This window comes from Sardina pilchardus, chromosome 5 (assembly GCF_963854185.1).
Source record: "Sardina pilchardus chromosome 5, fSarPil1.1, whole genome shotgun sequence".
In the NCBI taxonomy this organism is placed as follows: Eukaryota; Metazoa; Chordata; class Actinopteri; order Clupeiformes; family Clupeidae; genus Sardina; species Sardina pilchardus.
Window position 1 is genome coordinate 32,480,668 of NC_084998.1, and position 24,254 is coordinate 32,504,921.

The 24,254-nt window shown below is 41.5% G+C and overlaps 2 protein-coding genes across 2 annotated transcripts; both read left to right on the forward strand.

The window, feature by feature from the left end:
* Positions 1-7,723: 7,723 nt before the first annotated feature.
* On the forward strand, positions 7,724-16,475 carry LOC134080712 (protein NipSnap homolog 2-like). The gene is made up of 10 exons (XM_062537283.1): positions 7,724-7,877; positions 8,886-9,025; positions 9,205-9,250; positions 9,598-9,692; positions 9,966-10,036; positions 10,389-10,529; positions 11,338-11,369; positions 12,894-12,988; positions 13,179-13,262; positions 14,689-16,475. Exons 1-10 carry the CDS (start codon positions 7,786-7,788, stop codon positions 14,751-14,753), a joined length of 861 nt encoding a protein of 286 aa, XP_062393267.1. The 5' UTR covers positions 7,724-7,785; the 3' UTR covers positions 14,754-16,475.
* Positions 16,476-18,941: 2,466 nt separating this feature from the next.
* Positions 18,942-24,210, forward strand: bicdl2l (bicaudal-D-related protein 2-like). The gene is made up of 6 exons (XM_062537285.1): positions 18,942-19,490; positions 20,324-20,440; positions 21,291-21,446; positions 21,788-21,858; positions 22,808-22,928; positions 23,452-24,210. The coding sequence occupies exons 1-6, from the start codon at positions 19,023-19,025 to the stop codon at positions 23,836-23,838; spliced, it is 1,320 nt and encodes a 439-aa protein (XP_062393269.1). The 5' UTR covers positions 18,942-19,022; the 3' UTR covers positions 23,839-24,210.
* The last annotated feature ends 44 nt before the right edge of the window (positions 24,211-24,254 follow it).

Consider the following 24,254-nt stretch of genomic DNA (forward strand, 5'->3'; position numbering starts at 1 on the left):
GTTCAGGTGAATAGAAAAAAATACAAATGAAAAAGGCTCAGTTGTGTGGGAAGCTAGTAGGTGTACAAATTAAAGTATCTATTCTAAATGTCTTACTCTCTGTAAACATGTCAATTACATGTCAAAATGCAAACAGGTGAACTTCTCATAGCTGTATGGTATTTAAAGGTGAACAGCAACACTGTTAGACAGCAAAGTGTTCCCACTATTTCTTGGTGTTAAATGTTCAGAGACAATGCAATCATGTCACATGTTACATGACTGTAGAGTATGTATAGTATTGAACATACGGCATATTTTGCGCTTATACCCATGTACTGTCTGACATTTCCCTATTCCAGTCTCTTATGTGTTTTAGGTGGAAGTTACTCTACTTGCATGCCACTATAAAGGACCACTGGCATTATTAGTAGCCTCAATATGAAATCCTATTATCACTAAATTCATGTTACTGATTCATGCTGGAGCAGTCAACTGATGCCACCATTACTTTTACAGGGTCTCCAGGCATGGATTTCTTGTTTTGTATTTTTGTTTTTTGTTTTTTTTTGCCTTGGGTACCGTACACTTACACTTACAACTTCAAACCTGAGCTGACAGTGCTACCAGCATTAATGGCAGTGCGCAGATGAATCACTATTACGCATCAGCTGGGTTAAACAACTCTGATTATGACCTGAAGGCAGCGCACACATGCAGGGACACATTAGCAAGCCTTCCAGTTTCAATACAGCGCTGTCTAGCTTCTCATATGCTGTGTCTTTTTAGGTTTTATTAGCATGCGATAAACTAAAGATGATGGTTTTGAAGTGGTTAATCCAGTCTCTATACCAAGTAGAAATGATAAATGCCTAACTTGCGACTATTTATTTATTTATTTATCAACATGTGAGTGTATAGACTACTATGTAAAAAACTGACAAAAATCCCACTGAATAGTCTGTGGTCTTGTGTCAAAAGTATGGCTTATTCTTTGTATCAAAGTTGATCTATGCAGTAATGCATGAAACAAGAGAGAACTGAACACTGTCTCTGAGTGTAATCTATCGTGTCGAAGTCAGTCAGTTGTCACCAATGGTCAAAGTGGTTCACCCTTCCCTGTCTGAGTTGTCTTCCATGTAACTCTGTTTACAAAAAAAAACAGTTTACAGAAACGGACACAGTGGGCTACAATACGGGGTGTTGCAGACGTCCATCATAAACCGTCACGCTGCAACCAATCCTAGAAATCTGGAAATGGGCCTGGCTCTGATCTGGCACTGGAGGATGGCTAGATCTGTCCTGAAACAATCTGCTATTCGCAATCTGTTATCTACACAATCTAATGTGCTGTCTGCACTCGCCCCTGCTCTGTGCTGCAGTTGTCCATGATCCCATTTCATGCTGAAAACAGTTCCCGATCAGTCTCTTCAATATTTCAACTGTGCTGCCTTCTTCTGAACCCCCCCCCCACACACACACACACACACACACCGACTGAAAAAGGAGTTAAGGCATTAATGCACACATTCAATACTCTGTCTCCTCAAAAACTAACAACAGCAACGATATTGATTGGATCAGAGACATTCAAAAATATAATGCCCCAGTGAGCTTACCAATTTATTTGCTCACAGGCTCTTGTTCATATGTCAGTGTGTGATTAGGATAAGTCAGGGTAAATAGCAATTCTCCTGACTGCTGATTGGATGAGACTGGAGTGACTAGTCAGGCGCATCACGGTTTATGCCACCATGCAGATGTCTGGGACTAGGGCAGATGTCTTTTGTCCCCTGATGTGTACAAACACTATGACAGTATGCATGCTTACTATGATGATGAGAAAGAACTATTTAGGATACCTTTTCACAGTTCAGATGTTCAGACATTCTTTACAATTAAACAATTGTGAGAACAGCTTGTACACAGCTGCCAACACATTAACTGACTACTGAGCACTAACATTAATACAACATTAGATCATTATGACCAATTTATAGCCCATAGAAAACGAATGCTTCTACTCTGGAAATGGGAAGGATTCGTGAACCTCAGCGGATTCTTAAAGCAAGAAAATGTTAAGAAGAATCAACAAATGTACACATATCCACAATGTGCAGTGTAAGACTACTCAGGAGGCATGGCAAAAATCATACAAACACCATCAACAACACAGAAGGCCCTGAAGAAACAACTGCAAGCCTGCTAGCACATGTCTGTTTGCAATATACTGCAGTTAGTAATGTCATGTTGTGAAAGCTTTGCTGATTTTTTTCTGCTGCACAATATGTTATCTTGTCAGGTACCTATAATAGTCAGGTGCCTTTGAGATACGTAGTTTAACATTTTGAAGTCTTGACATTTTCATATTTTTCTCCTAAAACCAGTGATCCCAAAGTGCTGCATATGTTGTCAATCAGTGCGAACTCGACCACAAATCTAACCTGAGACCAGTACTGCAGTATTACTCAGGACAATTTACATAATCTGTTAATTTCTCATTCTGCCTCAAGTCTTCAGAATGTGGCCTGCCATCTCCTTCAGGCTGAATACATACCGACCATGAGGTACCATACCGACCATACCGACCGACCAATTTAAATACTGGGCAAAGAGTAAAGGCAGTCTATGAGCATCAGAAATGAACAGCCTCATGTGTCATGAGACCGTTTTAGCTGACCCACTGCTGTTTGCACTTAGGATCTTTGGTATCAAATTTGCAAATAGATTTTGAATTGTTATTAAGCAAGCTTTCATTAGACTTAAGACTTTGCACTTAAATTAAATCAGGGCCCCTGGGGTGAGCCAAGAGGCTATGGCAAAAGTTGTCCTGTATCCTAATACACTGGTAAGGGAAGTATTAAGCAGGAGCTGACTCTTTACTAACCTTAAAAGGTGCAACAAACAGGCAGTTATGTTGTCAGATAGAAAGATGCTTCTATTCTAGATTCTAACAGAGTGAAGACATCATGTTTCCCAGAGGTCCTGCACATTCAGTGTATCTTGATACTCTGCTCAGATTTGTTTTATGCATGCAATTGCGCAGAGCAAGAAAAACATCACAGACTGCAATAAATAGGCCAAAAGGTGCATGTGATTATTGACAAATACTGGGGGAGTTTTAAGTCTTGCATTATTTTTGTGGGGGGAAAAAACAGAAACATAGACACAAATCTCCTAAAGCTGACCAGGAGGAACAATTTTGCTATCACAAAATTGCACCTACTTGTTGGTCCACATACAAAAGCTGCACATAGTGTTACCTGTCCCAGCAGATGTGTGAATGTTTATAGGCCTATTACAACTACACACAAGCCTTCCAACATTTTGATTCTGTGACTTTCGTGGTCTACTCTATTGAACACAGATGTGTAGTCACAAATAGTCACAATAGTCAAAAATAACATGTTGTGTTCTAGCTCGATAAAATGACATTCTAAATCTTTATCAGTCAACGTAATTGGGATACTGAATTATAAAATATCTGAGCTTCCCCACTTGAACTTACAGCACACGTAGACATGCTGGTCATGCAAATGATCCTTCAGTGCCTGATCGAATGATAAATTAACGTGAAGGTCATCTTCAAGACAGACAAATACAAAACTAACGGCGCAATAGCCCAACCGCTATTATTCATGCATGTTTTAGAAGCGTAATGGGAAATAACGGGACCGGAGAGGCACATAGCCTGTCCCAGTTTGCATACTGCCATCTACATACTACAGGCAAATACGGAATAATAATCACCTGATAATAATGGTAATAATTATACTACTAATAATAATAATAACGATAAACATTTCCAGGGGAAGTCTGTATCAGTTCCGTCACTACTAGGACAGCTAACAGCCTATAGCAGGCATGTTCCAACCAGCAAGTGCCGCATGTCATGATAATAGACCTGCATATCCAATATCACTTCTGAAAACTGCCATCATAATATACCAGAGAAAGAATACACAGGTTACTGCAGCATGCGCAGCATCGTACAGAGCTGGTTTGAGGAGCATGTTGAATTCTGACGTCTTATTTTCAAGGGAAGGGAATGGTGTGTAGCCTGTGTGTGTGTGTGTGTGTGTGTGTGTGTGTGTGTCTGTGTGTGTGAGTGAGAGAGAGAGAGGACGGGTACTGGGGGCAGGGCATTATTATTGCCTGCACAGAGCAGAACTAGCCAAATCGATGGCCGGCCTTTCGTATTTGCATTCATTCAAAAGGCTGTTCAGTAAGTGTAAGGGCTAATGTTATGACAAACAATTGACATATACATGGCTTACAAGGTTACGCATTCAACTCTAGCAGTCTCACAGGAGTAGTATCACGGATCCGTCTATCCCTTGCTGTTGCATGCTCACACCGAGCATCTTGGGGTTGATCCGCACCGTAGCCTATCAGTCTAACCACCCCAGACGCAGGGCCGCCGTACCACCGTCAACACTACCCGCTTTTCATGCGATTAAAGGAAATTATCAGCAGGCTATGCGTGTGATTCCCACGCTGCGCTTTGCTGCAAGCTCACCTTGTTTTTAACCCACGAGCCAGGACTCTTCTGTAGCAGCAGGTGGACGCGCCTCTCGCGCCGTGGATCGCCTACCACTCCATTTTTATTTCCCGGTGCTGTTCGGTTCCTAGGAAACAATCAAAGCTCTGCCCTGTCCCGATTGCTTTCTCATCCTTGTGGTTGACATGAGCACGGTGGCCGCTGTCATACAGTCAACAACTGCGTGGGCTACTCAAGCTGTTTTTTTTTTTTTTTTTCAGTGGATGTTTTTCTACCCACAGCTACACCCCGTCCCTGGTAACGACGACGCACTCATGCGCTGCTGCTACCCCCCCTTTTGAGACCTGCCATAAAGAGCGCGCCCACACATCGCGGGATCGCGCTTAGCGTGCCCGGCTAAACAGGTGCAGCGCTCTCGGGAGTAAGCTAGATAGAGAGAGAGAGTCTGCGCTTCAGACTACTAAACAATTCTTCCAAACTCATAAACTTATAATTTGGACCGAAGAATTAACCTTAGTAGACTCTAACTAGCTACTCGTGAGATGAATAAGCCGGCGCAAAATAGGATAAAACCAGAATCCATATTTCTGCATTCCCAGTCAGAGCATAGGCTATTCTTTTTAAACAGTTATGTAGCCTACATGGCTTTGAAAAAAAGTAAGATGAAATAAATAAACAGAAAATCTGAACATTAAATTCTCATATCCTGAAGTAAGTTTTTTTCATCGTTGTCCTATGCCCATTGTCGTAATGGTCTCTCTCTCTCTCTCTCTCTCTCTCTCTCTCTCTCTGTCTCTCTCTCAGGGTTGATCAGAGAAGTTGTCACTGTTTGACCATGATGTGGATGAGGAAGGCTATGGCCTCTGGCCGTATCACCCCCTCCTCTTGCATCTGTCGCTGGGTTATGATCAGAGGAGTGGAGGTGATGCAGTTTATAGATAAGTGACCAGATAGGCTTTTGTGCTGTTGCTGTGTTGGAGTGCTGAGAGAAATGTTTGTCCCATGATAAGAATACTATAACCCTCCCCCAGCCCTCAACACCAATCGTTGCCAATAATCTTGTTCTGAGGGCCCCCTGTCAGTGCAGGGCCCTTTGAGTCATCCTAAGCAACCCTCCTCCCTGTTGTAGGCCTATATGTGTGCAGTTTCCATGTGTTGATTGCTTGTTAACAGACACCAAGTCATGACAAAGCCCTGCAGTGACTACTGATGACTAAAACTGACAGTATGCGTAGGCTACTCTGGCCAATGCATATGCGTGCACCACTCTGACAACTCTGGAGTGCATCACACGCTCTTTCACTGCTACAGGTTGAATGAGACATCAAGTTATTCACAGCATTCATCAAGTCTGGCCTTGGACATACTCAAGTCATGACACATCTGATCAGATAAAGGCTTACGGTCTCATTTGATTTCTATCTTTGCCAATAGTATAGTTAACTACAACTCTGTTCTCTGTTCAGTTAGGCTAATCAAACTTACACACTCCAAGAAATTATTGTTCACTGCAGTCATATTGTATCTTTTTTCGTTTTTAGTTTATTTAGCCATGAAGGTCATTCATTGAGAAACAATAACTTTTCTACCAGGAAGGTCTGGTCAAGACAGAGAACAAATAAGCATAATTCAAACAAATATTCAGCAACATAAAATACCAGATGAGAAGAGCATTTCATCACTATGTCTGTGTAAAGTACATTGAACTGCTTTGGTATGAAATGTGCTACAAATAAAGCATCCTGGCCTTTCCTATGGAAAATAAAAGGCCATTGTCAAGATGAAGAGCGGGTGCAGATTCTGTTTACAATGTTGTGCAGCTCATATAAAAACCAAGTGTTACAGAAAAGCAAACTTTGGAGGGATATTGCAATTTTGCCCAGCAGAGCCTCTCGTTAAATTCAACATTTGGGTTTTCTTCTTCGTCATGATCGTAACAATGTCATGACTCTATGACCTTCATCTTTGACCAAGTGTGCTGCTAGAAATGTGGGCCATATGGCAGAAAATAATTCCAATTATTAAGGGGTCCTGGGGCAATTGATATTGAGACTTGAAATATTTTAATTGATAACATGTAAAGCATATTATAGGCTAATACAACCCATTAAAACCTACACTGGTATTCAGTTTTCTTTTTCCTAACGATTTAAGCAAGTCTATTGGGAGTTTATGGTTTATTCACATAAACAACATCAATAGAGTAGCTCCTAAACCATAGCCTATAGCAGCTTTGAATGATGTAAAGGTAACACCTGTTAAACTTACCTCAGCATGACATTTACTCATGGTAGAAAAAATAAAATACACCCAAAACCTTGACAGGATGGGACTTGAAACTATGCCAGAGCTTTGTGACTACATGCACAGACTGTGTGACATATGCAGAAAATGAAAGCAGTCATAGAACCACAGCCTTCCTATTTGTGTGTGTGTGTGTGTGTGTGTGTGTGTGTGTGTGTGTATGTGCGCGCGCGCGCGTGTGTGTGTGTGTGTGTGTGTGTGAGTGAGAAAGAAACTATAGCTCACTATTCCTCTAACTCTTTTAACTTTCAGCTACGTGCAGAGACTTTCACCACATGCAAAACACTTGCATATAGAAATACAACTTGAGAAAGTGTCGTCATCAGTTTGACAGCAAAAAGTGTAGGCTATAACCTACCTATCATCCTGCAGGCAGACTAAACCATTTGGTGCTTTTAGCGGAGATCTTGGGCAGTCTTCAGCCTATTGTTTATACAATACAATCAAGCAAGTTATTCAGCAAATACTTTACAAACTTTACATTTTGTCTTTTATAATGGCATTTAAAGAGATTAAAATATTCAGGAGAAATAAAATAGGCCTAGCCTATATTTCAGACTTTTCAAGGGTCCTGTTGATTATGGGCAACAGAATTGGTGTCTGAAGAAATATCATCGGGCAACAAATCATTATCATCCAGTCAGAATAACTAACTGGTTAGGTCACCCAGCAACAAAGACACATGCATCATCACAGTGGCAAACATATTCATGGTAGGCTATTTCTTCTATTATGTGAGATCTGTAACACAGCATAATAAGTGATAGGCTAGAATCTTTTACTGTGTATGGAGTATAGACCTAGGTATGGATAGAACACGTTTAACATGGGGAGGTGCAGAAGTAGTTCAAGGTTCAAACTGAGGGTCAACTACAAAGTAACTTCGATATATTGCCCTCTGGTGGCGAGAGGTTAGACGTTAATTCTGTAATGTTTCTTGCCTGGGATCGTGTGGCCACAACAACACACAGTCACAGAGCACAGAGCTCATTCAGGGAAAGATGGCGACTCGAGTCCTCCAAAGTGTGGGAAACAGCCTCAACCAGGCTAGAAAGGGTGTCAGAGGGAACCAGCAAGTTTCTCTCACGATAAGGTGAAAGCTACATTTCAGAGAGATCACTTCAGCAGATTCATTAGAAGTTGGTAATGCACTTGTGCGAAGTGTTCGTAGTTGCTTGCTAACTTGCACAGCTAGCTACCTGTGATTTAGATGCAAGTAGTTCGTGCACAGAAGGGGCTCTGAACATTAGGCTCTTTTGGTAGAACAGGCTAATCGGCTAACCATTTGATTCACAAGTTAAGATCTGTAGCGCCGCAAAGCAGGAACTTTTTTCTCTCCCCCTTGGTATGTATGTTTCTGCATTTCTTTTGAAGGTCGAAGTAGTAGTTTTCCGAAAACAATGGGTGTAGCACTACAGACAAGTGTTTAAGTGGAAGTCCAAGCTGCTTTGACCCGTACGGCTGGACGGCTTTGGTAATCTTAGGCTAACATGATATCGCCACTGAATTGTCGCTCAAGGTCATTAGATATAGCATGTGACTACGGAGTTGTTGCTTAGAGTCTATTCTCTAGTTACAGTTACCACTTGGATTGTTACATGATTTATTTAAAATAAACTCATGTCATCAAACCTAGCTCGCACCAGCGGCGTTACAACTTTTGTTGGGACTTCTGCTAATGCTCGCCCCTGAATGACTGAATGACTTTTTAAAAAATCTCAGCTATTTTGAGCATGAACTTGTTCCCTTGACCTATTTAAACAAGAATTTCGGTCATTTTAGGAAACGCTGGTACATATTATATACAAGTGTATAATGCCACAGCCACATGCTTGCTTACCTTTTAGGTTAAAGAGGGAAATATCTCTCTAAGTGCAGCCAAAGTCTTTTAAGTAAAACCTGACCTTCAATGCAGTTATCCATTACATGTAAGTGTGATTAATGTATTCATGCAACAGGTGGATCCAAGTTGATGCACTGCATAGACGCAGTTCTTGAACAACTGTGTTGAGTAGCCTAAATACCTTTGACCTTTTTGGAGTTGGTAAAAATAACTATGGGCATGTTGAGTTAAACACTTCTTTCTCCTGTCCATCTGCAGGTCTCTCTCTGCATCACCAAGCAAAAACCGTGAGGACAGCTGGTTCAAGTCTCTTTTTGTGCGCAAAGTGGACCCTAGGAAAGACGCACATTCACATCTGCTAGCCAAGAAAGAAGACCATAACCTCTACAAAATCCAGTGTAGGCCTACTGCAGCATTTCACAATTTTCTGGCGCTGACAGTGTTAACTAACAGGGATTGGAGTGGCCAAATAACCTGCTTAAAATAAGGGAGAATTTAAGACGTATAAGGCTTACTGCTGCTACAAGTGAAATTTTGTTCTGACTGGGATTATTTCAAACAAGTATTTCTTTTGTAGTTCACAATGTCAAACCAGAGTGTCTTGATGACTACAACAAGCTTTGGTAAGATCCACTGATACAGTGGTGCATGTTGTCTGCTCATATGGTAAAAGCACTGCAAATGTGGCATGCTTTCATGCATATTAAAATTGATTCTTGAATAGCATTTAAATATATAATATGTGATTGAATCATTAAGATGCACCATGTTGTATGTCAACTGTATTTCTGTGGAGATTTTACTAGAATACTGCTAGTGTTTTATTAACATCTGCAGTTTTACAGTGTGTTTGAGATGGCAGTTCTTGTTGTTAAATATCTACATAATTGCTCTCTCCTCCTTTCTTTCTTTATCTCTATCTCTCTCTCTCTCTCTCTCTCTCTCTCTCTCTCTCTCTCTCTCTTCACAGTGAGAAAGTGCTTCCCTCGATCCACTCCGATCCCCAGTACACGTGTGAGCTGGTGGGAACCTGGAACACTTGGTATGGGGAGCAGGACCAGGCAGGTATGACCTCAGATTTCTTAACTATACAAGAATAGAATTCATAAACCTACAAGGTCTTCAACTGATTTGACAACCGGCAATAATCATTTATCAATTGTACTATAGAATTTATGTGTATTGTTCTATGGCATTACATAGTTGGAAATATTCTTGGAAATATTCAAAAGGTTTGCTGTGGCCCTTTACTTAAATTACATCCAAATTGCATTAAGTTATAGCTCCCAGTCATATAGTGCTTGCTGTTGAGTGTTGATTTGTTTCTGTCTCCTCTAGTTCATATTTGGAGATATCGAGGAGGATACCCAGCCTTGACTGATGTGATGAGCAAACTCAGGAAGAATCAGGTAACTCATTTCAGACAGACTCATTTCTTCGTTTGCAGTACATCTAAGCTGTGCTAACATCACCTCCTGACAATCGCTTGGCTCGGGTTTGATACTCGAAGCCGCTGTTGCAAGTCTGTGCTGCTTTGAATAAAAGCATCTGCTAATTCCAGTCAACTTTCACTAAATATAAATATTTTTGCCTAATAGTCACAGGAAAACAGTGTAGATATAACCACCTGTAAACCTAAAGCAAATCGAAACTTAACTGTAGTAATAGGGTGAATAGTGTGTACATTTACCCATATACTTCTACTATTATAATTAACAGTAGAATTAACATATTCACTGCTTTTTTAATTATTGTTTTTAGGAATTCACGGACTTCAGAAAAGAGCGGTCAAAGATGCTTTTGTCCCGTCGGAACCAGCTGCTTTTGGAGTTCAGTTTCTGGAATGAGCCGATGCCCAGAGAAGGGCCAAACGTATACGAACTGAGATCGTACCAGCTCAGGGTATGTGTGCATCGTTATGTACTGTATGTGCATGTAACTTTGTCAGAGTATATTTTTAGGGGAGAAGAGGTGATTGTATTGTATCAGTAATCGAGTCCTTCCATCCTACCTTATTTAAGTTTGTGTTTGTGTTCGCTCACACAGTATTGTTTCATTTTGACTCATTGTATGCAAGTGAAGGTATGCAGCCCCCTGACTGCTTTTGATAGTTTTGAATTTAGACACTTTAGCACATAGCAAGGTCACACGAATATATTAGTACCGGTACTTCTGTTGCATTGGTGGTATATGAATTGAAGTATACATTACTCACAAAAAGTTAGGGATATCTGGCTTTCCGGTGAAATTTAATGTTTCAGTACAGAAGGTCGGAACTGTTGGACATTGAAAAGTTTAGAGGTCACATTAAGTTCACCTGTAAAGGTTATAGTGGATTTTAGGCTCATCCTGAAATGTCACTTGAAAGGCAAATATCCCTGCCTTTGAATGAGTAGTGTATTTTGGCTTGTACATAGAAATGTAATTATACAATATAATAATAAAATCATTAGTCTGTGAATGTGGTCAAACGGCTGAACAGTGACTTTGTCAAAATGAAGACTTGCCATCTGCATAGTGGTGTGAGGATATGTAGTGGTGGAGTTTTAGCTAAGAAGCTAGCCTAGTGTGAGGATATGTAGTGGTGGAGTATTAGCTAAGGAGCTAGCCTAGTGTGAGGAAATGTAGTGGTGGAGTATTAGCTAAGGAGCTACAGTAGCCTAGTGTGAGGAAACTGACCATGTCTCACTTCTGATTTATCTCTTCTCAGCCTGGAACTATGATTGAGTGGGGAAACTACTGGTAAGACTTCTGCTTTTTTCCAAACAGTAAAGTGTCAACAACACATTTAACCCAATAGGCCTGTATAACCCAATGAATATTCAACCAAAACTTTATTTATTTTTTAGAAGTCTTAAATACTAAATGTAAGTACTAATGTTTTGTACAAATATGAAAACGTCGATACTTGGAAACACCATGATACTTTGTACTATGTATACAGATGTTAAAAAATCTCTATTCATATGGTGTTTACTAATGCAGTTATGCACGTATTATTGTTGCCTCTACAGATTGTAGTAGCTGTATGTTATAAACGGTTTGTTCAAGCTACTGTATATTCTAATATACCAATAAGACCAAATGAAAAATCTATTCATTTTAAGGAAATATATCTATCTTGCCTGCCATAATTCAACTGATATCCTTTTGCCTGCTATGACCAAAATGATGAAAATGATGAAAATCCTTCATTTAAAAATCAGGTTGCACAATGAAGTAATGACCGTAGTCTACAGTGATTGAACAAAATATGCTGATTCAATTCAATACTATGCCACACCAGGATGATCCTAAGATAAGGCCAAAGCTACCAGGCTTGTGTAGTCTCAGTAACTATATCTATCTCACTAACACCGTGTCCTAACTGCAAGCGACGCGACCGAATGCGTGCGACAAAATCAGTTCCATCGCTGTATTTTCATTTGGAATGTCCTGACTGAATGCGATGCGACCGAACGCGACAAGTTGCTTTGCTACGCGACTTCTTCAACCCTGTTTTGTCGCTCTGTCCGTTTCTATTTTAGTCGCGTCGCGTCGCCTTGACATTAACTTCTTCATGACGTATCAAAGGTTCATTAAAGTATGTTAACGGATACAATGTGGACACAAACAATCCGGCGCAACACGACAGTCACGCAGTCGCTTACAATTAGGACACGGTGTAAGGCTATCAGTGATTAGTCTGTCTGCTGAATGATGTAGTGTGGGTAAACGCTTAACTCTATACTAGGCCTCTGAAGAATCTGTCTTTGTGTTCTGTTGGTTAAAATAACAGCATATGACCAGAGAGCCATATGGTCAAATTTGACTGAATTTTAAAAATTGGATGGAATTGCATGGAAAATTGGGCAAATATTCCCAAATCTAGGTGTGCAAAGCTATAATAGAGACATATCCAAACAGATTGATGGCTGTAATGAAAGCAAAAGGAAGCTCTACAAAGTATTAAGTCAGGGGTATGATGACTTTTCCAACCCTGTTATTCTAGTTTTTAATTGTTTATACATTTTCAGAACACACAACAGTGAATAAATGTTTCATTATTTTGATGTTGTACAGCTGAATTTGTAAATAAAACTGAGAAAGATCTTTTTTAAAATGGGTTTTGATTTCAGGCTGTAAGACAGAAAAAGTAACTATTTCAAAAGGGTATGATGACTTTCTATAGGCACTGTAGATAGATAGATGGATGGATAGATAGATAGATAGATAGAAAGAAGTGTTTTGAATAATGCTGATTGAGGGAGGAACTGTTTTGTACAGGGCGCGAGCCATCGAACTCCGCCAGGAGAACCATGAGGCTGTTGGCGGCTTCTTCTCTCAGATTGGGAACCTCTACCTGGTGCATCACCTCTGGGGTGAGTCAGCAAAACACGTGATTCCTGACGTGGACGTACATCCAGTTCTTTCAAAATGCACTCTTGTGTGCTAACAATAATGCATACTTTTAGGCGTCACAGTCACCATGACATGACTTCGACGTTCAGTGTATAGACCGTTTTAAAAAGGTAACCACGACCAGCTTTGAATCATTTCATTCTCTTGCAGCTTACAAAGACTTGCAGTCCAGAGAGGAGACTAGAAATGCTGCCTGGAAACATGAAGGCTGGGATGAGGCAGTCTACTACACAGGTGAGACTGGCAAACCGGTAGAGATGAGGCTACAAAGGAAGTTGAAGTTACGACACAAGTAGGGCTGTGCAATTAATCGAATTGATTGATTAATTGTGATTATGACTTCCAACACTAATGAAAACAGAGTAATTGAAATATAATGATTATCTATCTATTAATGCAAGCAACATTCTGTTAAAAATTTGCATTTAAAACAGCCGCTCTTGACTCTATCTGGACATTGGCTATGGGCATAACATTCATTCAAACATCACTTCTGAGTTCATAGCACTGGCATGGCCATGTCATGTGGTTAGCTTTAGGCTATCATTTCCCAACAACAGCAAAAGCGCACGGGGGGTGTCTAATTAAGCAATAAGCCCCGAGAGGCCGTGCGTTATACTGTATAATCTAACCCCCTTCGCTGTTCGATTATACAGTATAACGCACGGACTCGAGTGGCTTATTGCTTTTCTAAAACGGTTGCCACGTCGATCTAGCAAGATTTCATGAAACAAAGGCACAGCCACGAAAAAGTAATGTTGTATTCATAGATAATCATTCTTCCGCCAAGAAATATATTCCCTCCATATGAATGGTTGCCATGCAACAACAAGACGCAGCCACTGCTAGTTTTGTGCTAGCGCATTACTATAGAACGAAATGCGGTCAAGGTGTGTGTTTATCGTCCTATATACAACGGCATCGAACGCGATTCAGCCAATCATAATCAAGGACCGGAACTATCCGTTTTAGGATATTGCCATTAGCTGCAACTCAAACGCCTGTCCCCTTCACTTATTTTACTTTGCAAAGAGTAAAAAAGTTCTATTAACATCACAGGCCTGATTCTACATCATCACCAATCTAACATGATCTACCTGCATCAACGTCATTGGGCAACAAGTTTCTTGGAAAACATTGTTTGCACGGGCACTGCACTAGTTTTGTATAATGACCCTATGGATTAAGGATGGAATGTGACTGAAGTTCATATGTGAGTCAAGGCAGGTGAGCGAATACTTTCGGCAATATAGTGTATAGCAGGAGGGGCTAAGGTCACCTTGTAGGCGAGGCCTGTAGCAGGTAAGGGTAAGGTCATGTTACAGGTGAGTTCTGTAACCGGTAGAGAAAAGGTAATTATACAGGTGATATTTGACTTACATCTGGTAGATACACACTGTTACACATTTGAAATGTGTGAAGTTGATTAAAAAAACATGCACAGTAGGAGCTGAAAGTGTATTACAATAAAATCCATTTAGTTTTATTTAGGATGTAATGTATGTTCTTCAGAGATTTGCACAATATGCATAGTGAGTGTGTAATGCTACTAATGAGTTGGAAATATGCAATATGATTTTTCCGGTTAGCATTTTGGCCAAATGAACAACGCCACTGGTAAGGTCCTGAAAGAACTATTCTGCTCTCTTCTCCTTCTCAGTCCCTCTGATTCAGCACATGGAGTCAAGAATAATGATCCCGACGAAAGCGTCTCCTCTGAAGTAGCCAATCGGAAAGCCACCCAGCAGGTGAAGATGGAACTCATTTCTAGGGAAGTGAATCACCTGTGAGGGTTTCCACAGCCTTGGTCAGCCATGGGATTTCAAAACACTAGCACGCTTTCCTTTGCTTAATGTCTCTCTCTCTCTTTCTTCTCTCTCTCCTCTCTCTTCACTACAACTGTTTGCCGTTAAAGACGAAACAAAAATCTTATCTCTGTAAATGCAGCCGCATCTTGCCTTTACACTGACCCCGTTCATATCAAAGTAACGGTTTCCTTTGGAATTTTTACCCATTCCTAGACAGCCATGATGATGGAATGTTGCTGGTTTAAAATGCAACCACTACTTTGTGTGTGCAATAAACAAAACATATTTATTGAAAACAAAACTGAGAATCAGCAAATTGAGATGATCATGAAAATGTCTCGGAAGATTGATTGTATTTGACACCACAGCAAATTGACCTCAGTAAATCTACTAACAACTCTTATCGGTATGTGTAGCATTGTAGCAATTGTACCCCTGCTGATCAGTTGACTGTCTATTTTTCTGTGTACTCAAAATATAATTTTGGACATTGATTATGTTCTTCCACTGCATTTTTGGGCATTCACTGGTTCTGCTAAAAGTCAGTTACTGTCAGGTGTGTGATGGACATAATGTCACATGACTACTCAAATGTTGTAATTACTGAATAATTCATGAAAAGAAGCTATCTTTCCTGACTCAACAGCTCCTACAGTAGTATGTAGGTCCTCTATTCATATGGCATGGTGTTGCCAATGTGAGTTTGCTGATTGGATTAAATGTTTGACAGCATACTGTAGATGAACTGCCAGTAATTTATTAAAACAAAGTTTCGGCCTGAAGCCTTACAGTAATTTAATGAACTGAAGGAGACCGCTCACTCTTTTTCCGATACCAGTCATTTTAAAAAAGTTTACTGAATTACTGGAAAAAGAGTGTGCAGTCTCCTTCAGTTCATCTACGACTACGCATCCTGCGACCAACAGCTCGTAAAAAAAACCACTGGTGTGCGTTTGTCTCATACTGAAATGGCGGCATACTGTTGCTCAAAGAAGCTGAATTCAATTGGTCCACATTTAACCAGAGACAACATTTTAGACCCCGAGATCAGATTACTGATTCAGATTACTGAAACGCAAGGATAGGCAAGTATGCCACCGAGCATTCTTATATCAAGTCAACCACAATACTCCTCTAGGAATATTGTTTCGCAAGATAAAATGAGAACCTCCTGTCGGTTCATGAACGAGTTACTGCATCTTCTCCTGTCAAGAACATATTGGAAGACCACATTTATCATATCGGGTGTTATCAGGTTCCCGAGTGGCTTGGATTTTTGTTACGTATTACGAGTTGGCAGTGTTTGACCACAGAAGTACCGGTACAAATCCAGTCTTGGATGCCCAAAACAAGTTATCTGCTTGATCCGTAAAGAAGTGCATGGGCCTTTTAATAGTGTAGGTCCAATCTTTTAATGGTTAGGGTTTGGATTTGTGAGTTGACTAATGCCTTGCAAAATGACTAGCAAATAATTGTATTTTCTTTGTGGGGTATGAATTGTTTGATCTGCTGTGATTTTGTCAACATAGAATACATGAATATGAATTGTAATATTTTTCTACAGTGATGATGCTTTTGCTTCCATTTAAGGAAAGCTTGTCACTGAAAGTAAGCCATTAAATCCATTATGTTTACAGTCTGAGTTTTACCTGTTGCTCACTGTGTGTGTGTGTGTGTGTGTGTGTGTGTGTGTGTGAGAGTGTGTTTCTGTAGGGTCTTAGCTGCTTAGAATTAAGTGCTATATTAACTCTCAGATGTGGCAGGATTGTTATGAATATTGTGACATTTGTGTAAGATTATGTTTGAATAATTTTATTTGAGCTGATAATAATATTGAATTTAATTATAATGCAAAGGGACATTGGTTTGATCACAGCAGGCTCCAATGCTTCAAAACAAACTAGTAACCCTCCCACAAACAGTATATAGGACACATACAATACACATACAAACAGATGCATGTAGTTTGGTGTTGTACAATATCATCCGTTCCTAAAAAGGTGTGATAGTGAGAGGTAAGACTTGGGAGGATAGGCCTATGTGTTCTTCAGACCTCTTGTGCAGTGAGTCTCCTTATTCTGCATGTGTCTAATCGGTGTTGGTTTCATACTCCCCTAATTGAGTTCAGGGAAATATGATTGACTAAATCTGATATGTTGACCTAATCAGGAGCGGCTCTGACTGATGAGAGATCAGTGAGCTGAGTAGAGAGAAGTCGCAGCAGGTTTGGAAGCGAATCCCTCTCGGCATCTTGGCTATCTGCTTTGTTTATGGTCTTTAGCGGATGGGTTTGTCCAAAGCGACTCCACACTTATCTGATAGCACTGAGAGCACTACGTATGTGTGCCCTTGTCTTTGTTTGTGGTATTTAGCAGAGGCTTTTGCCACTCAGCACTCATCTGATAGCACTGAGTGTTTGCGTATACACGTATTAAACAGTAGCACTTTTGAGAAACTGGTGTAAAAATGAAGTACTGTAATTTCCTAAGTATTAGCCACGGTTTATACATTGATTTTGCAAAATTTCTTCAGCTATGAGGTTAATACACGTGGGGGCAGTTAGTATGGTATTAAGATGCATTAAACACTGCGGCCCATACACAATGGGACGTATACACAGGAAATGACTGTATAATTACCTCCATAAGTACTGGAACACATGCTAAAGTTGACTATAAAGAGGAATATAAAATCATCTTTTGGATTTGATCTTAAAACCTTAAATAAAAGAATATAGAAATATCCAACCTTTAAGGACATACATTTTCTTTGTGAATGAATAATGTATAGTGAATTAATAAATGTTTTCCGTAAAATACAGGGGTCATAAGTATTGGAATGCCTTTGTTAACTCCATGTGTTAACATTTCCATAGAGACAGACAGCATTTTTTATTTTTTAAATGCCAGTTATTTAATGGATCCAGGACACTATGCACCCTGATAAAGTCCCCTTGGCCTTTGGCCCACATCATCACATACCCTTCACCATACTTATAGATTGGCAGGGTTTTATTTCAGTTAGCCTATTAGCTGGTTTGATTTGCATTGAGCTACATGAGAATGAAACCAGCTAATAGGCTAACTGAAAAAGAAAAAAAAAACAGCAACACAGAATTCCAGGCAACAAGGCAGCCAGACCAAGGCCATAGAAAAAAAAACTTGTGCTGAATCGCAGGAGGGTGGGATGTATTTGGGTGCTGGAGAGTGTTGGACATGGTGAGTCAGTTAACTCATTGACTACTGACCAAGAGATTGGCTGTTTGAAGTTCCAAAACTCCCATAACCCGGAAACTGGCATGGGAAAGTGCGGTCCTTTTTTTCCACGGTCTCTTATGGGGGCGTCGTCACTCTTTTCTCTACCGCTCTGAGCCAGACCACATAGCACTGCCACCTCCACACTAGCAGTCTCTTCTTCTGCTGCAACAGGAACAGGAGTCATAGCACTGCAACCTCCACACTAGCAGTCTCCTCTTCTGCTGCAACAAGAACAGGAGTCACCAAAGCTTCAGGACTGCTCAAAAGTACCTACTACTGAGCAGAAACCTGAGCCTGGGTGAACCCAGACGAGCCGTTAGCACATTTCAATTTGCTCTGCAGGTCGGTCTGGAGAGGAGCCCACTGACGTTCGTAACAGGTTCATCCAGGCTACAGAAACCCATTTCACCCCAGTAAAAGTGATCACCCCGTGGAAATTCCTGCGGTGGTGACACACAAAGGCGTTAAGTCCTTGAAAGCTACCACCCGAGTTCCTGCAGTGAAAACGGCCCTATTAACTGCTGCTTCATCACCTTGCCAAGTTCACTTTATCAGGCTATTACGTAAAGCACAACCTGTCCAGGGTGGAATTGCACAAAGACGGAAGGAAAAACAACAGTATATTGCACACTTGTTGCCGTAACAGTTTGAAAAGTCTTATTTTTAGACAGCATTAGTGCCATGGTCCTATTTTTAGACCGTATTAAGGCATGCTCTATTCTTAAGTGTCTGTTTAGTAGTCTGAAGAATGCTGACGTCATGAGTGATACACCCTCGCTGACGTCACACCCACTCCATGATGACAAACGCTCGTCCCATTTCCACAGACAGGTAAAACAGGTTTGCTGGCATTTCACATGTCTGTGTCTCAGATGTCCCTGTGCATTCTCCATTGTGGTAGCTGACTTGTTGTTGTTGAAGAGCCCGCGATGGATTCGGCAGCTCACCCCGAGAGAGAGAGAGATATCCAGCCACTGCCGGTGATCTTTGCTGAGCGTAACGTCTGCACACCCTTGAGCATACTGGAGGGGCTGATGACACCCAGGGCCTTTGAGCAGCCAGGCCCGGAGGACGTCCCAGGAGAAGGAGTGGAGATCTTTGTGTCGGACGCTGACGACTCGAGCTCGGTCAAGTCCTCACAGGATCAGGAGGAGCAGAGTATCATGTCCGAGTCGACAGAAACCTACACCAGACAAGCCCTCCGGGAGAGCAGTGGTCACTCAGAGAGCGGTGGCCGGGCAGCTCTGGCGGAGCGCGAGGAGGCCGTGCTGCAGTCCGTGGCGGAGGAGGGTCCAGGGCCTGCCCCGCAGCGGCACTATGTGGACGGGACGCTGCCGGACCTGCTGAGGAGTGGGAGCCCATTACGAAGGAGGGTGTCCAGCCCAGTGTCCAACACGGTGAGTGGGGAAGAAACACTCAGCAGCAACAGCTGATCACACCGAGAACTAGGAAGAGAGGTTGTCTGCTTGGACTATGTGCGACACATACTGTAGAGAACAAGCAGGGGGAAATGGGTTTGTTTGATTTTAGGGCATGGCAGAAAGTAGATAAAGACTTCAAATAGCTGTGGGCCTACTAAAGTTGCCATTCACCGTGGCTAATTTTTAACAAGTGGAAAAAAGTGTTCACTGACCTTACAGAATTCGGTCTAGTTTAGCCAGAAAGTCAACATTCCTTGTGCTCTGCCGTTTTATATGGCTGTGAGATGGCAAGAGCGAGCCTATGTGGATTCATGATAAGGAAGATTTCTGAAAGTCATTTAATAAGGACCTCAGTCATATGGAGGCCATACTTACAGCTTTGTTATGCATTCACACACTGCTTTTCCCCACCCTTCACTCTTTTACACACACATACCTACACATACTTTCTCTCTCTCTCTCTCTCTCTCTCTCTCTCTCTCTCTCTCTCTCATACACACACACACACACACACACACTATCAGCATGAAGGGTACTGTTACTCTGAACAGCCTCTGATTAGAAACAGTTTCAGGTTGAAGAAACATTGACTCCAACAGTTTGTCACATGTTTGTTTGTGCTTGTGCTTTTGTTTGTGTTTGTTTGTGTGTTTACTTGTGTTTGTGTTTGTGTTTGTGTTTGTGTTTGTACTTGTGCTTGTGCTTGTGCTTGTGCTTGTGCTTGTGCTTGTGCTTGTGCTTGTGCTTGTGTTTGTGTTTGTGTTTGTGTTGTCTGACACCTCTTGTCTCCTGTGCTGGCCCCTCTGCAGCTGAAGGAAGTGCGGCGTGAGGTGGAGCTGTCTCGCCGGCGGAGTCTAAAGCTCAAGGCCCAGGTGGACAAGCTCCAGAACCAGAACGACCCAAACTGGACTCAGCAGAAACAGCAGGTACTGTAGGTTGGACCTTGCACTGGCTTTCACTTAAAGCAATATTACTACTAATCCTCTTGGTGCCTAAAGGCACATAAGGCATCAGCAATTTGCCTCCATCTTGTTCTGTTTTTGACTATGTGTTCCTCTTCACCCCTTCACCCTTTTAAGGTCCATTTCAGTTTTCCTTTTCAATCCATTAGGATTCCAATCATATTTTGAAACAAATCCTATAGGATTCTAGCCTGGGTGTTCCCATGCTGCCTTGTGCGCAATTTGATTCACACTGCTGAGGCAGCCTGGAAACTATCGCCTTCATTTTTGCCTCAGATATGGGACCAATCACAGAACAGGGGGGAAAGCAAGACAATGATGCACAGACGCATTTGATAGACATCCGTGGCGCCCAATAAACAGATCTGGGCATTTTTTCAAATATGAGAAAATGAACTTTTGGTTGCCAGACCACGTCTCATTCAGAAGTTGTGGTGCTAGCCAGGCTAATAGGATTCCTAAATCCTATTGGATTGTTGCTATTGGAATCGTATTTGTTTGGTTCCAAAATCTGATTGGAATCCAATAGGATTTTTTGAGGTTTGATCAAGTCATTCCTTCATTAGGACAGGGTGTATTGTATACTGTCAGTGGAAAAATACTGAATTGAATTAAAACAAATTCAATTAAAAACTAATTAAAGGGTACAACAAAGGGTCATGGTCAGACATAATACATATATTAATTATACCTTTAAAATACAAAGCTTGTATGAAACCCTAGAGTTAATTTGGTTTAATATGATCTGTCACACTTTTAAAAGATTGCAATAATTTTGTTCACTTTCTCTCTTCCTCGCTTTCACTCTGTGTAGGTGACTGAAGAGGTTGAGTCCATTCTGAAGCTCTTGCGGCCTCTAACAGACATGACTCCAGCCTCGTCAGACGGCTCTGGGTCTGAGGGGCCTCTAGACGTGGCTCTCAGCCAGCTACAGCAAGTGGCGCGCTCACTGGCCATGAACAACAACAAGGTGAGGTGACCTGAGAAGCAGTGTGTGTGTGTGTGTGTGTGTGTGTGTGTGTCTCTCTCTCTCTCTCTCTCTGTGTGTGCGTGCGTGTGTGTGTGTGTGTATGTGTGTGTGTGTGTGTGTGTGTGTGTGTGTGCCTGTAGTTGAGTTCCTGTTGTAGCGGGGTGATTTCAGGTGGTGGTTGGGGATCAAATGCTTCACATTTTATTTTTCATTCTTCTATGCTCAGCATGAAGGGGAGTGTATTATTTTGGCAGTCCTGATTTCAATAATAGAGTTGCTCCTGAGACATTGTGTAGTAATTTGATGCTTCATTAAAAGACTCCATTTCCCATGATCCACAGGGAAGGACTGAAGATGGGGACAATGCTGTCCTACAGCAGGCCTTACGAGACAGAGATGAAGCTGTTGCCAAGTGAGTTCCAAACTGCAGAAGGACATTTCTCTCTCTCTCCCTTCCAACAGCAGGAAATTGAACAATTTATCCCTTTTATAACTTCAAAAAGGAGTTTTCATCAAACTCGTTAGATTTTATTTTGTAAACAGAATGTAACCATACTGTCAAGTCATACCTCTGCAATGTGTGGTGGTACTTAAACACATCCAACAACACCAAATAAGGGCTACTGATGCTTGGCCGAGGACATGAACGCAGCAGACTAATCAACAGTTTTAGTAGGGAGAGATGACTAGAGATTAGGACTAATGTTGAATTTCAAACCTTTGACTCTTATTTCTATACATATTTCTCAGATGAATCTTGTTTACATATCAACCATTAGCCTCAGCTAAAATGTCCAAAATACTGTACATCAAAGTGCTTAGGTAAATACAGTCCACTGTATTTTCTATTCTCTGTTTTGCTAGGGCTAGAGCCTGAACTCTCCAATCATGTGCAAACTAATCTTCTTTCATGTTGTGTTGTAAGTGGGGTACACAAACCAGTATTGTTATGTTCTATGCATTCGCCAGTAGGTGGCGACAACATGCATGATCAGTGTAGCCTACTACTCCATAGCATTTTGGTTTACCATGGTCGACATATGAATAAGGTCAATTGTGTTGTGTTGTGAGGTGTAAAAGTTCGGCTTCAGAAAGTGAAAGTCCTGCAACATTTTGTTCCAACAATCACATAATCAGCTGATTCCAATTAACAAAATGCTTAAGTCAGATAGATCAGTTAATTAGTGAAACCTGGTAGAACCAATACATGGAAGGACTTAAAGCTGGACCTTTACATCTCTGCTTGTGTTGTGTTGTGTTGTGTTGTGTTGTGTTGTGTTGTGTTGTGTTGTGTTGTGTTGTGTTGTGTTGTGTTGTGTTGTGTTGTGTTGTGTAATTGTGTTGCATTATATGTCTGGCAGGAAGAAAGCAATGGAGATGGAACTGCTGAACAGTAAGACGGAGATGATGACCCTGAACAACCAGCTGCTGGAGGCTGTTCAACACCGGCTGGAGCTCTCTCTGGAGCTGGAGGCCTGGAAGGTGCGCTCAGAGAGGAGCTGATCTGAGATCAGACGTGCTGTAGTATATGTAGTTTACTTAAAGGAACACGGCAACTGTTGGGGAGAAATGAGAGGAGCTACAGGAGAACTGGTGTAAAAGGAGGCTGCACTCAGGATAACTGGTCTAACCTATTTCGAGTGAATTGAATGCTAAGCTAGACTAACGGTGTCAGAATGGGTTATTGTACATACAGAGAAGAGAAGGGTGCGTATCCTCCTCTAACTCTGGGGTAAAAAAAAAAGAAAGAAAAACACACACTGCAAGGCAAGGGCAGCTCATGTGCCAGTGTCAGCTGTACACACACACACACACACACACACACACACACACACACACACACACACACAAATACTTAAAATACACACTGAAAATATTTTGGTTAAAACAAATGCCTTTTCAGATGGTCTTAAACATGGGCATAGCGTAGAGTGTGAATGTAATTTGAAATTTGAGATTTGAGGTGGGAAATGAAAATGTGTCTCTGTGTGTCTCTCCGCACCAGGAGGACTTCCAGCTGCTCCTCCAACAGAATGTGCTGAGTCAGCAGAAGCAGGCTGAACAGTCCCAGAAGAAGGGCCTGCTGGCGTCTTTTGGGAGAAAGGCCGGCAAGACCATCCGCAAGCCCTCCCCGTCCCCCTCTCGCCGGGCAGCTCCCGCGACCCCCAACACGAGCGCTGTGAGCACGCCCAAAGAGCCAGTGAGCGCGCCCAAAGAGCCCGAGAAGGAGAAGAGGGAAGCGCCATACCGCTGGAGGGTCATCAGGAGAGGTCGCACTACCAAAGGGTCCAACAGCACCGACATGCCAGAGGGCCGCTCTCAAAGCCCATACACTTCGCCTTCACAAGGGGGCAGGAGAGATGCACAATTTCAAACAATCTCCCTTGACTGAGTAAAAAAACACAACTAAAAAAAATTCTGAACGCAAAAAGATATGATTGAAGAACTTTAACTGTGCCCAGCATGTACACATTGACGGTGGGCTTAAAGGCTTTGCACTATTATGCTGAGGTGATGACCCAGCAAATACAGATCCTGTTGCCAAACGACAGTCGGAAAATCAGGGGGACCAAACGTATGTGGTTGAGAATGCAGATCTATGTGCATTTTCTTGTCCAGTTAATGCTAATGTGTTTGATGTAATGATGTATAAATATATAAATTCCTGTTGTACTCTATTTTCTTATGTAAACAGATGCCAAGCATTGTTCTTATGTTGTTCTTTCTACAACAATTAGTAATAAAAAAGGAGTCTTGACTTTTACTGCTCTTACTAATTTTCTTCCTCTGCCCAGCACCTGGAGTTTA